Consider the following 13,462-nt stretch of genomic DNA (forward strand, 5'->3'; position numbering starts at 1 on the left):
GTGATCTTCTGTCAGGCAAGCAGTTTTATTGCTCTCATTTCAGGCTGCCTAGCAAGCTATCAATGTTATATCTTCATCTATGTATATTATTATTTTTCCCAACTCAACTTATTCACTCATTAGGGTGAAACCCCCCCAAATATCACATACCATGCAAATGATGCATATATGATATAGAGTCATTCTAGATGTAATGAATTGCCTCTAAACTGTGTTTTAAACTCACTATACTTCTACAGGCAAGGTTTTATAGAGCTTTTAAAGTAAAGACTAAAAGCTCACCATCGTAATATACCAATGCATTTTAATCCTCATAGAAGAAAATATAGTGAATACAGTACTTTTGTGTATAATATTATCCATATGTCTTATATGAAAGATTCTAGACTCCATTTTTCTTCCAGACTTCGCATAGTTAGTACAGCCACTACTCCTAGTAACCTGCTAATTTAAGAACAACAGGGTAGTGCATGCGGTGGGCCATGCACTTCTGCCTGTCAATAAAAATAGTGTTGCTTTTCACAGCTATTTCTTTTTCTAAATCCATCCTTGTGTCTTCCAGGTTCTTCAGAGACTGTTCAGATTCCAGCAGTTTTTGCTTCAGGGATTCAATGGTCTCCGTTAGTTCTTCAACTTCACTGATCAACCTGCACAGAATTACAGTAAGTAGTAAAAAAAAGAGCAGAAGCCAGTTGGTGTTTAAAAAAGCGTAGAACTGTAGGAGGAATGAAGATCAACAGCTATGTAATCATAATACCCCAAAACAAAGGAGCTCAGAGAGGTCCTACATACTTGGTTAAAAGCAGTGTTCACTTTGACAGCTTCTGTGTAGAAGTACCCCATGATTCAGATTGTACCAAGAATGCCTTTTGCCACTAAGCACAGTGAAACTATCCATCCTCACCCTCTCCCACTATGTAGAACACTTGTAGTAAGAATTACAGGACAAAAATTGTTTGATAAGTCACCCAGTTTTACTGGATCAGCATTTTGTTAAGCCTGGTTTTTGATATGCAACTCCCCATGGCAGGGGTGTTGGAACTAGATGATCTTAAGGTCCTTTCCAACCCTAACTATTCTATGACTCTATGATTCTATATCTGTTCACTGGTATAAAACCCAAGGATTACAGATGATACTTGTGCCAGAGATCAGAAAACAGTTTTTAAAAGCAGATTAGCTTTTAAAGGAGCAGTAGAACTTCATTTGTTAAAAAGCAGCAACCCATTTTAAAGCAGCACGTCACTTCAACTGCAAGTCAGTGGGGGTTACATACTTTACTGCAATCTGCTGCAGAGAAGGCACATATTTACTTCCTGGGAAAACAAGATCCCTGTGTTCTGGACAAACTGAGCGACTACAAAAAGTGTAAGCCTGGCAATTAAACACATGCCCATTCAGCAAAGCACTTGCCTGTGTCCTTAAATCCCACTGAAAGAAACATACATACTGAAAAGCTTGTGCATGGATGGTTTGCTGAATCAGGACCTTAAATAAGTGTGCCTGAGATGGTACAAAGCACCTGGATTAATATATAATATATATTAATATATAACTTTTTTTCTCACTGTATTAAGCACAGCATATCGGCTTTGAATGGTAGGCCCCTTCGCTACAAGGATATTATAAGCCTGCAAAAGCTGATTCTCCACTTTTCCTAAGGCTAGGAAAATGTGAAGGAGGAGAATCAATTACAAAGCCTGTAATGAGATCAAAACTGACAAATGTGACATTCAGACCTTTAATTTGAAAGAATGTGTTGACCTCCAGTTTTAAAACGGATTATTACTGGAAATCAAATGCCACCATCCCAATGCTTTGTAGTACGGAGGACTTGTCTCAGACTATGAGTATGTTGCAGCTCATTTATATTCTCAGCACTTGAAGCATAATTCATTTGGCACATAGTCCACCTTGTGGTGACTTTTTTTAAGAGCAACAGGGCCGCAAGTGATCCACATTCTGTCCAGTTTCTCTGGATCCTCTAAATCAGACAGAAACCACACACTTCAGGGAAGAAAGTGTTGAGACAAAAGGCAGAGTTGAATCTATAAATTTTCCATTTGTCTATAAATTAAGTTAAAGTGATATTTTCCTCCAAGTGATTTCAGCCAATTGAATTATTTCTGACTTACATCAGAATCAAACCTGGTAACAAAAGCTAAAGACTATGTGTTGCCAGTAAGAGGTGAAAACCTGTCTAACATTACTTCTGGATAGAATGGACACCTTGGAGGACTTGTTTAACAGTTTTTACCTGAATTGTGCTTCGTCTCTGCAGAGCTCTACGTTGGGCCTAAAAGACCTGTCATACAGCCTTGTTTGAGCAACTTTCATTGGGGCTTCTTTGTCTTTGATGGCTTTTTTGAGAGCAGCAATGTTAGCTTCTTGATTTCCAATCTCCCTAAGCACCTAAGAGAACACCCAAGAAAAAGAACTGTTTAAAACCAGATACACATTGTCTCTGAGTAGGCTTTATCCACCTGTTCATGGTTCTAGTGAATCAATTACAGTTTTGACCTCCTGTTTTGCCAGAATAGGGAAGAAATAGAAGTACAAAGGTGGTTTTGACCTCTATATTTCTACTACTAAAATGAGAATCTGATCTTTCTAAAAAGCAGCAGAAAATATTCTGCAGCCCGTTCAAAACCTCTTTCGTTTCTCATGTGGAATGACAACACATCCCACCTCCATGAATTGCTTTTAATTGTAAATTATCCAAGAACAAGTGATTTTGAAGGAGACTGAGAACTTCTGTTTGACTTTCTTCATATTTACATCCATCTCTCATTTAGAGAAGCACAACAGACAGCAAAAGGCTGAATTGGAGCCACGATCAGACTTATTGGATAGTAAGCTGACACAAGATAGTGTTTGACACTTGACATGGACTACATTTTCGTCTGGAGGACAAATCTACTGTGATCTTCTCAAAAGAGATTTTTATGCCTGTAGCCAGCATTCAAAAAACAGCACTTACGTTCTTCAAATGATGCTCTAGGTTTTGTTTTGCATCATCCAGCTCCTCACAGCGCCTGACAAAAGCCTCATTCACAGCAGCACATTGTCTCCTCAGGTCCTCAGATACATCATGGAGGATACTGTCAATCAAGGCACGGAGATCGATGGAAGCCAGTTTTTCTCGTTCTGCCCTATAGATGTTGTCATGAGTGAACTTGGCCCATGTCTCTGGTGTTGAGGCACTGGAAGAAGAGGTAAATGGTAAACAAATAGGAACCTTGTTCTTTTGTTCAAGTTGCACTCAAGAAGACATCTGAAGCTGATTCTCTTCCTGTGTAAGTGCTGTCAACCTCTATTTGTTTTCACTGCTACATGCAACCCAGACTTATCATGAAGGGAGACAACTAACCCTTTATAAAATGAATGAACTCTCATTCATTTTGTGGTTTCTGAGGGAAGAAATACACAAAGTCATCCAAATTTCTTCCATCTTTAGATACTAAGATACTAGGTAAAGAAGGTATACACTTACTTTTTTGTGCAAGGACAAGCAATTAAGTCACCAACAAATAAACCCATGAGTGTATTTAAGCTTTACAGTCTGTGTCTGCTTTGAAACAAAAAGAAACAAGATCTCTGGTTGTACTTCACCATTTTGAGCAGCAAGAGGAAATACATAGCACCTGGAACACTGCCTGAAAGAGCAGGGGGAAGTAGCAGGATTTATGTTAATAGTAATACTCTGTTTCTGCAAGCACTTGCATTTCCCGAAAGAATGGCATGCCTGCTGATGTCAAACAACAGGTCTCAATAGGATTTAGATCAGCCTTTAAAAGTATAAAGCCTGTTATTTCCAAGCAAAACTTTTACAAGCTCAGTTTGCATACAGTGAACCAACTTGGCTATCAGTGGCACGCCATGCTGACACGGTAGCAGTACCTTTACTATCCATGCAGCTATTTTAAAGCTATGACACAGTATGTCCAAAGAAGCAGCAATCACACCTTTAATTCAGCCCAGCAGGGCAGCTTTCACTGACACAAAGGATGCGTTGTAGCTTACCAGAGGATAACGACAGCAACTACTCACCTTTCCTCATACTTCACTGAACTAGGGTGGAACTGGATGTTGGTGCTCTCGTTACTGTATCTTCCACATTTATCATCAATGTTGTACGTCTCAACTTTATCTGACCAGTCCATTTCACAAATTTCTTTATGATCTCGATTTAACCTGAAAAGTCATTATTATTACACACTGTTAATGGAAAACAACACAATTAACAAAGCTTTTGTGAACCAAGGCCCTGAGCCTTCATCTTTCAGGAGCAATGAGAACATAAACTTTACTTTTTGTATGGAAAATCCTAACCAAACCTTCTCTCCCACAACTATCTGCTGGAAGGACAGTAAGCCTGATGTGCTAATCACTACCCTAGACCTTCAGCACTGTTCTGTGCCTACTGAAGGCTTAGAGCTCTTATGCTCAGAGACACAGGAGGTGTTGGACATTGGATTTTACATAGTAACCCTAAAACACAAGAGTTTTTCAGTAGTGGTTATGGCTGCAGTTATTATGGGCAGAATAGGTAGGAAGTTTGCCCAACAGAACACTCCTCCCATAATAAGACATCAGTTAGTGCTAGTAGAAGACCCATCCTTCTCTTTCTCTTACTTGAGCATGACTCAAATTTAAGACCTCCATAAAGTGACCCTCTATTATTCTGTGAGCGCTCCTATCCAGCCTTTCAAAGACTGGAGCATGCAGGCAGTGTTATTGTCCTTGGAAGAGAGAAGTACGATGATATTCAGAGTCAAAACTCCTTTTTTGTCAATTAAATGAGTCACAGGTCACTCAATTAATTAGAATGACTTCAGATTACAAAAGGCAGGGGGTCGTTATCAACTGTTAACACCAGATGGCACTCTAACATAAGGAATGGCGAAGACTGCCGACCACTGATACTAAACGATGGTACTAAAACGGTACTAAAATTATCTTAAAACAATTATAAAAAGCAAAGCCTAAACTCAATAGACTCTTCTCATACTCTAATTGATATAAAAGAACTTCTTTAAATTATTTTGCGTTTATAAACATTCTTTCTAAATATATTTCACTTTATCTGGTAAATAGCACAAATTAGAAAGAATAAAACCTAAAATATAAAGGCTTATAGCAGTGGACTCTTTCATATCGATGCACCTGAGGATTCAGGTAACATCTTTCCAAAGGGCTTGTTATAAATTAAACGCAAATATTCCTTTTGAAATGCAAAGAACATCCATAGTGATAAAGAAGGTAGAATGAAAATTCATATTTGAAGTTCACACTGACATCTGGTGGCAAAAAACTCCTCTTGGAAAGGTCATTTGATCATATAAACTATTTTAAAAGAGCCTACTCTACAAATACATCACACAGTGAACAAGGTAGAATGATATCCAGATAATACTTTCATTGCACTGAAGTTTAGTGTTGGAGAAGTGGAGAGATCAATATACAGAATGGAAACCAGGACTGAAAATCTAATGCAGGGCTTTAGGGCACGACTCCTCTTACCTTACTGCACTTGGAAATCCTGGAGTTTCATCACCAAGTACCTCTTTTCAGGTTTAAATGGAATTCACTTCGCTCATAAGCCTGGCTCTGGTATGATCTTTATCCACTGGGCACTTTACCCCTATATATTTGGCTCTATAAGTTAGCTACAATGGTATCATGAAAACCGGCTTACCGCATCTGGTTAGCAGCTTGCGACAAAGTTCTTTTCAAAAGCTCCTGAATATTTCTGATAAGCTCAGCTTCCTAAACAAAAACATTGAGACTTCTGTGATATCCAGAGCAGAACATACTATCCTGCAGAGCAACTCGATTTCAATGGCTAATGTGGATAAACACTTAACTCTTCTGCTCCTTACTCACTCTTTCCCTATTATTGGAAGACATGATTTTCCAAGGAGTTAGCAGATGCTGAGGTTAACTCAGTGGTAAGTCTAAGGCAGCAGCAATACTTGGAACACCTCTAAAGCCTGGGGATTCATTATTTTCATATTGCATATTCTATGAAAAAGTCTATGTTCTATGAGATTAAACAGAATATCTGAATGACTTGCACTTCCTTAAAGTAGGGAAAAATAAGGCAACAGCAGATCAGCTCCTCTGGCAAGACACTGGCTTCCAGAACCTGCTGAGTCCTTGCAGCTGCCTTGTCCTGTTGGAAGTGTTTTATCTGTATGCAAGGCAGAGGCTTCCCACCATCCTACGGCTCTCCAGAAGTACACTTTGACTGGTGATAAGGTGCTATTTAACATGAAGTATCAGCATCTTGTTGGCCTGCATCCTTTGAATGCTTTGTATTTACTAAAACCAGCAGTTACTACTCTATGATTTAAACACCTATTGCAGCAGGTGTAGGAAAGCTGTCATAATATAGGCCAAAAGACACTTAGAGCTTTTTTTTTTTATTAGATCTGTTTATTCCAGAACCCATTTTGCTCCTGGTTATGGACAGTATCAAAGGACTGCAGTTATCTCAAATATGCAATGTTGACTGAGGGGTTGATTTCCTCTCAGCTGCAAGACATAAAGCTTTGCCTCATTTTGATAATAGAACATTTAGTTCTATTAAGTTCTATTAGTTCTATTAAGTTCTATTAGTTCTAAGTCTGCAGTTTCAGCTCAAGCTGGTTTTAGCAGGAATGCTTACTTCAACACAAACATGATTAAACCAAAAAAGACCACACTTTCTAATATTCTTTTATTGAACAAAAATACCAGGTGCTCCTTTTTGACTGCAATAATGCTGCTTTAGGGATTATCAGTGCTTTAAGTGACTTTACTGACCTGGTGATTACATAGTATTATATAAAACACAGGCCAGCAAGCGTTTTTTTGGTTATTATTTAATATTCAAGGCTCAAATATTAAAAAGAGCTTTTGTATATGAAAACCTCCTCATTAATTTTGCTGGTTTACATCAATGATAGTCATCCAGTGACAGCTAAGGGAATATATCCTTACAAATAAACTTTATTCCCAGAACACTGCTGGCACTCATCCATCTTTGCACTGGTTTTGACAAATAAATGAGTGTGTATGTCCCTGCAGTGTCAGTTTCTCCATCATAAGAAACCAACAGGGACCATAACAAAGATAATTTTATTTCCAAATGGAAAAGGATGATAATCATGATCGGAAAGAAAATATTATTTTTAAGGCTCTAAAAGAGCAAAACTAAAATGAATACATAGCTGAAGGTATCATTTTACAAACTATGAGAACACAAAACCTCACTTCCTGCAGGGAGGAAGTATTACAATGGATGAGTTGTCAAAGTAAAAATTCCCAGGATTTTAAAGGGTTGGGAAGACCCAGCACTTGAAATTACATTTACAGTAATTAATACTATTTTGTGTTGGATGTAAATAAAAAGACCACCAGTTTCCTATGAGCAATTTCAACTAAGAAAAGCCTTCCTTTAGCAGCTAAGGTCTCTCACATGGAAAGAGTGAAATAATGCAGTAAAGAAGAATTCTCTTATGGAATGACCTAAAATAAGATTTACAAATGGATTCCTTGTTGAGGAGATATGCATTCAAATATGACATTTAAAACTGAAGAGACAGTTCTCATCATTAATGGCAGCCCAAGACTGGTTAGAGTGAATAAGCAGGCGTAAATGACAATGAATTTTCAATGCTTGTCTACTAAATCTTAACTTTTAAAATAGAATAAAAGTCAAGTTGTATGGCTGGGAGTTGCAATAGGTTGAAAAGGAAGATCCTTCATCCCCGCTGTACTCTTAGACATGTTAGACATCCAGCCTGTTGCCCACCCATAGCTATGGCTGGCTCATAGGATTAACGTAGGAGAAGGTCCACACTGAAGTAATTCCTGCCAGGTAGCACCACCTGCAGAGGAGAAGGACCTGGGAACCTCAGACACCATGTGGAGGACTTCTAAAAGGCCATGTCTGCTCCTTCACGTGTTCTCTGCAGAGTAAATTCCATCAACAACCTGCAGCCAGGAGCACAGCTTTCTTGGACTCAGTGATTTCACCCATAAACATGTGGGTGATTCCCCACTGAAATCCTGAGGGGAGATCTGAGTTTCAGCAAGTGGCAGAAGAGATGACCTTTTTGTGGTGGGTTCACAGAATTGTGCTGGCAATCCATTTGAAGGCCCAGTCTACACTGAGAGGAAAAGCAAGTGGAAGAGTCCTACAAGATAGCAGCATCTCTGGTTCAGAGAACAACATTAACTGACATTCACGTTTGAAATGTCTTTTTCTTCTCCTTATTTTCCCATACATGTCATCATGTGCTGTCTATTAAAATGAAATACTGTCAAATCTGAAGTGATCTTGGCTTCTTTTTAGCTGTCTTCTCCACAGTTAACACTAATAATAACTCTCTGTTATTATAAATGGTTGTCAATTAACAGGGAGGGAACATTTGATAGTTCAGCATATTCCCAGCCATTGGTTTTATTACAGTATTTAATGTTTATGATGCAGAAGTTGAATTTTCCTCAAATCTTGTGATAAAACCATCCCAGTTCATGACTTTGTAAGCGTCTAATTAATGGTGCAAAGAAAACGTTTAAGCGCAGATGTTTATGACTTCCATGAATTTACAAACTCAGGTCTTTTGCAGCCTTTTTTCCATCAGTGAGTTGCAGATGTCAGCAATGTCTAAATGCAGCTCCCAGGACCAGCATGATACAGTGTGAGAGCAGCTAAGAGGAACTGGTAGAACCCTGTGAGAGAGGCTGTGTAGTCACCCTTGATTTCAAACCCAGCTGCATCCACCCATCCACCAGCAACGTGACACCAAATGTTCCACACAGCAGCACAGCAAATAAAAGCAAGTGAGCTCACAGTTCTCACCAGCTTCTGACCTCCAAACAGTGTGTAAGAGGAAGACTGTTCTTCATTACAACTGGGAGTAAAAGCAGGTACCATCTTCAAAATCCTAGTTCTTTCACTAGCCGTTTTCCTGCTGGTCTCTGAATTATTTCAGATATTGAAAATAAGCACTGCTCTCTTAACTGACCTGTTTACGTACAGGAGTGTCCTATTGTACATTGGCTCACTTGGCAAAGTGCTTGGAAATGGTATTCTGTTGTCTTCCTTGCCCCACTACTGCACTTAGCAGGAATACATACATATGAATCCTTTCTCCACCTTTTTAATTTTACACAGTTGACAGGATCTTGGCTGAAGCCTTTGTCTTTGGCATGAGGGAATAGCTGGGGCTGACTTCATTGTTGAAGCAAACACACAACAAATCAACACTCTGAGTCTACAGTAGAAAAATGGTGTCAATGTAAGTACATCCACTTATTCCACAGTCATATCTGGCACTCAGCTAATGAGTCTGGACAGTGGAAATAACCTTGAAATGCAGTATATACGCAGCTGAAACATGATTTATTAACAGTTCACCACTACGTGGCAAGTCCTTTGCTAGGGCTTACATTTTCAAAATTAAACGTGTGCACATAAACTTACTAAACTGTCATTAAACCGATGCAAAGGGGGTTCAGAGGAGATGTCATATAGCTTTTGAAAGACAAAAACCTCATACAAAACTGATGCCTTGACTGCTTTTAAATTCGGCTATTTCCAGTGCAGCAGCAAAGTAAAATTATTCTATTTGAGAGATTTTATCTTCTTTTTAGTCATCAAGATCCTTCTTTACTGAAGAAACAATTGTGTCTTTCTGTTTCTTTTTCTTAACCATAACTGCATTAAAAAAAGATTAACATGCTGTTAAGTGGAGTCAATGAACTTCTGAGTAACAGCTGATTTTACTATGCATGTGAGGAGCTTTTACTTAAATACATTCATTTCTCATTCCAGCTGTGGCTACTTAGTGGTGGAATTTATCACAATAGGTGATCTAAATGTGATTCCATGATGCAAAGGAAATAGAACAGATGAGTTGGACCCAAAACTCCCTAAAAGAAATAGGTGGTGCCGAAAAAAACCCACCAGGAAACCCCCAAATGTTATCTGGATGCATAAAACGTCCACCAAAAATACCTCTGTTTTCTTTGTGAGCCATCTGAACAGATAATGAAAGTGCAATTACATGCAAAGATTCAAAACTGCTTGTATCTGTGTATTTGATGTTGTCTCTTCAAATGTCATCTGCCAAGGGGCTGCTGAAATGTGGTTGTCTCAGCAGGATGCTCTGGGAACTGGGAAATCTTTTTCACTGCTGCAGAAAACTGACAGGGGGAACAAAACCTTTGTGCTATGAAAAGCTTTTCTATGATGATGGAAAAGGTAGTCCCTTGTTCAGACATCCTCTTCTCCTGGCTGCAGGTTCCCCAGTGTCTGTCCATTGGAGCCAGCAGGAACACAGCAAAGATACCAGAGAATGATGCCAACACAGACCTCTAGAAAATGCTCTAGAATATCAATTAGCTGTGTAATTAAAACTGCAAGGAGAGGAACATCTATTTCCTAACATAGCTGACTTTTGGAAACTATTTCTTCTCTTCCTCAGTTTTTGCATGGGAAGAGAATAAATTATGCTGGATCTCTCTTGCATTATAATTTCTTGAGAGAATTAAGATAGAAAGTGACTGGACAAGTGAGCAACATTCAGAAATGGTATGTCGGTACTTTAGTAATAAAATTTGCATAACTCCTCCAAATAAGCAAATGCTGTAGCACAGAGCTACCAGGGAACTGGGCCATCAGCTTGGAAATCTGTGCAGTGAACAGTCAGAATTCACAGAAGAGCAGCACTAAGTGTCAAGAATTATTAGTTTTGGAGAGAGCAAGAAATACAAAGTGCAATATGTTTTCTTGCAGTGAAAGAGCTTTTTCTGCGACTTCAAGAGCTGGCAAAGCCACAGAGGGCACATTTTAACACCTATTTGCAAGCATTTGTGCCATAAAATCTATTCCCTTGTGAAAATGGGAAGGATTTCCTCTGATATTCTGTACTTCTCTTCCTTCTGCACTGCAAAGGTCATTGGCATGGCAACAAAATCTTCGTATCTCAAGAGTCCATCTGCTGCTGGCAGACCCGCCTCAACTGAGCTCACATCATTCCTTTTTGATGACATCCTACTTGGCTGTTGACTGTCTGTCGTCACAGCACACAATCCCAATTTCAGGTGAAGAATTAGCAGCAGCAGCAGATGCGCTTCTGAGCAATGAACAGACTATTCCCTGAGATCAGGAGGAAAGAAATATACAAGAGAAATCCTGCCAGGCAATGGTTTCTTTTAGTAAATCTTACATTCCATGATTTATCTAAAACATCAGCAGCTGATGAAAAGAATCGCTTTCCTGTAATCTGAATCTTGTAACAATGCACACACTGAAATATTCTATACACTAACTCTCACATGTTTATATTTCTGACAGGATCAACCTCTTAAATATTGATTAAGATTTAGCAATTGTACACCATTCCTGTTTGAAGTATTGCTAAATGCTATCATGCTAAACACTATCATGCCATCAACAGTGTAACTCTCTTCAATATTTTTCCCACAAGTAGTATTAATCATCTGGTTTAATCAGTAACTCATCATGAATCAACTTTCACAGTAAACTGGAGACTGAAGGCAAATAATGATTCCTTTATTTATGGGACACTAGAATAGGTGTAATTCCAGAATGAAAAATGACCCTGGGATCTGTTCTCTGTAACATGGGCACCCACAATAATTACACCAGCTTTGAAGGCAATCTACACACCGTTGGATCTCAGTGACAGGTAACTGTCATCTGAAGTAGAGCATCCTCTACAGGAGGAAAAGGATAAAACAAATTTCAGGAGAAACTCGGGTTTGTTGAAGTCACATTGTTAGAAGTACCAGTTGTCTGTGCCCTTTGCTTGCCTTGATCTATTATCTTGTGTAGGTGTCACACAACTACATCGTGCAGGATGTTTAAATGATGGTCTGTGTTGAGACACTGTCGTACAGTGCTGGATCACCACCTCGTCATGAACCTTGGCAAGACTACATCAGCCTTAGTAGGAAAAGGTAATGGCAGAGTCCACCAGATTTGGACAGATTGAGCATGGGAACAGCCACTGGTCCTTAATACTCTGCTTACTGGGTACTGCATTTTTAAAGTGTAACCTGTGGAGATGAGGAGACTAAGTTGAGCCTGGAAGAAGTTTAATGCCAGAATAGGATGCCCATCTTGGTTCAGGAAACCTCTGTTTTGATTTTGCTTGGATCTAGTCTGAGAGAGGAGAGGTCTGGTCTCCTGTAGTCATCCTCATGTGATTTTAAGTACTTTTTAAACAGAGGAAGGATTTTAAACAATCCTTCTAAAACCTAGGAGTGACAGGCAGAGTCCAGGCTGCCTTAGGCCTCAGCATTGCCAGAAGATACCTGCAGTTATCACATACTGACCAAGCTGTTCACCATTTTAGAGAGCAGAGCAGCACTAATAGACAGCTGCCAAGAACCCCTAACATCCTGCTCACCTTCAGCAACTCTTGTTCCACCTCATCATTGACCAGATCAGGGGGTTGCCTCCTCTCCCGACACTGCAGGTTATCAGTGGCAATGGCGTAGGGCACCGCAGTGGCATCGAGCGCCCTTTCCAGGCGCAGCTTCTGGGCTGCCAGGAGGCCGGTTTCAGCATCCAGGTCCTCAATCTGTCTCTGGAGCTCAGACTTCCAGAAGTGTATGTCCTGCAGGCGCTGGCCCAGGGCGGCTGTGGAGTTCTGCTGGGCACGCTGAGTGGTGGCAGCGGCATGAGCAGACAGCTCCTTGGACTCGGCCCGGTTGCACTCGCCCCACTCGCAGCCGGTGAAGGCCTTGTTGTACAGATCGGAGTTGCTCTGGTGCCACTCGTGGGTCAGGTACTTGGCAGTACGAAAGCCGGACGTGGTCAGGCCGCTGGAGGAGTCGGGCCCCGTGTTCAAGGCCACCTCACACACCTTCCTGGGTAGCTCGGAGACGGGCACAGACTGCGGCGCCGGCTCCTTGGTCATCAGCGCCTTGGCCTGCGCCATGACACCGGCGCCTCCCGCAGGGCCAGGCCCTGCACCCTGCTGGGCAGCACCGCGTCCTGCCGTCGCCGGGGCAACGGCGGCAGCCAATGAGGAGGCGGGTCCCCCGCTGCGAAGGGAAACCCGAGGCGGCAGCGGGGAACAGCCCGCCCCCTCCGGTGGCTCACAGCGCCATCCACCAATCAGAGTGCGGATCCGCCCCGAGAGCCCGTCGGATAGGGGCACGCTGGATGCCCAATCGGGAGGCAGCGGGGCACGGCGGGGTCGCTGGCGGTGTCATGGTGGGCTCATGGCGTGCTCATGGCGTGCTCTGGTGCGAACTGCTACCGCCCTCAGGGCCTGGGGCTGGAGGTTTCCCCATCACAGGCCTTGGAGCGTGTCGCAATGTTTATAATCCGCGTGTGCGACCGTGTTGGTGGGAACAAAGGTACGCCGAAGTCTCCGCAGTGCGTTCTGGCTCCCCTTTGTGCTGAGGAACTTTTCATTTCCAGCCGCCGCGTGAG

At 41.1% G+C, this 13,462-nt stretch overlaps 1 protein-coding gene across 1 annotated transcript; it reads right to left on the bottom strand.

Annotated features, from left to right (window-relative positions):
- Window positions 1–433: 433 nt before the first annotated feature.
- On the bottom strand, window positions 434–12,971 carry TEKT4 (tektin 4; the record flags this gene model as incomplete). Its single annotated transcript, XM_080618499.1, has 6 exons — window positions 12,429–12,971; window positions 5,699–5,769; window positions 4,051–4,194; window positions 2,981–3,203; window positions 2,258–2,412; window positions 434–647 (listed from the first exon to the last, which is right to left on the bottom strand). The coding sequence occupies exons 1-6, from the start codon at window positions 12,960–12,962 to the stop codon at window positions 434–436; spliced, it is 1,341 nt and encodes a 446-aa protein (XP_080474625.1). The 5' UTR covers window positions 12,963–12,971.
- Between the last annotated feature and the right edge of the window lie 491 nt (window positions 12,972–13,462).

The sequence above is a fragment of the Psittacula echo genome, assembly GCF_963264785.1.
Source record: "Psittacula echo genome assembly, chromosome: 5".
Classification (NCBI taxonomy): Eukaryota; Metazoa; Chordata; class Aves; order Psittaciformes; family Psittacidae; genus Psittacula; species Psittacula echo.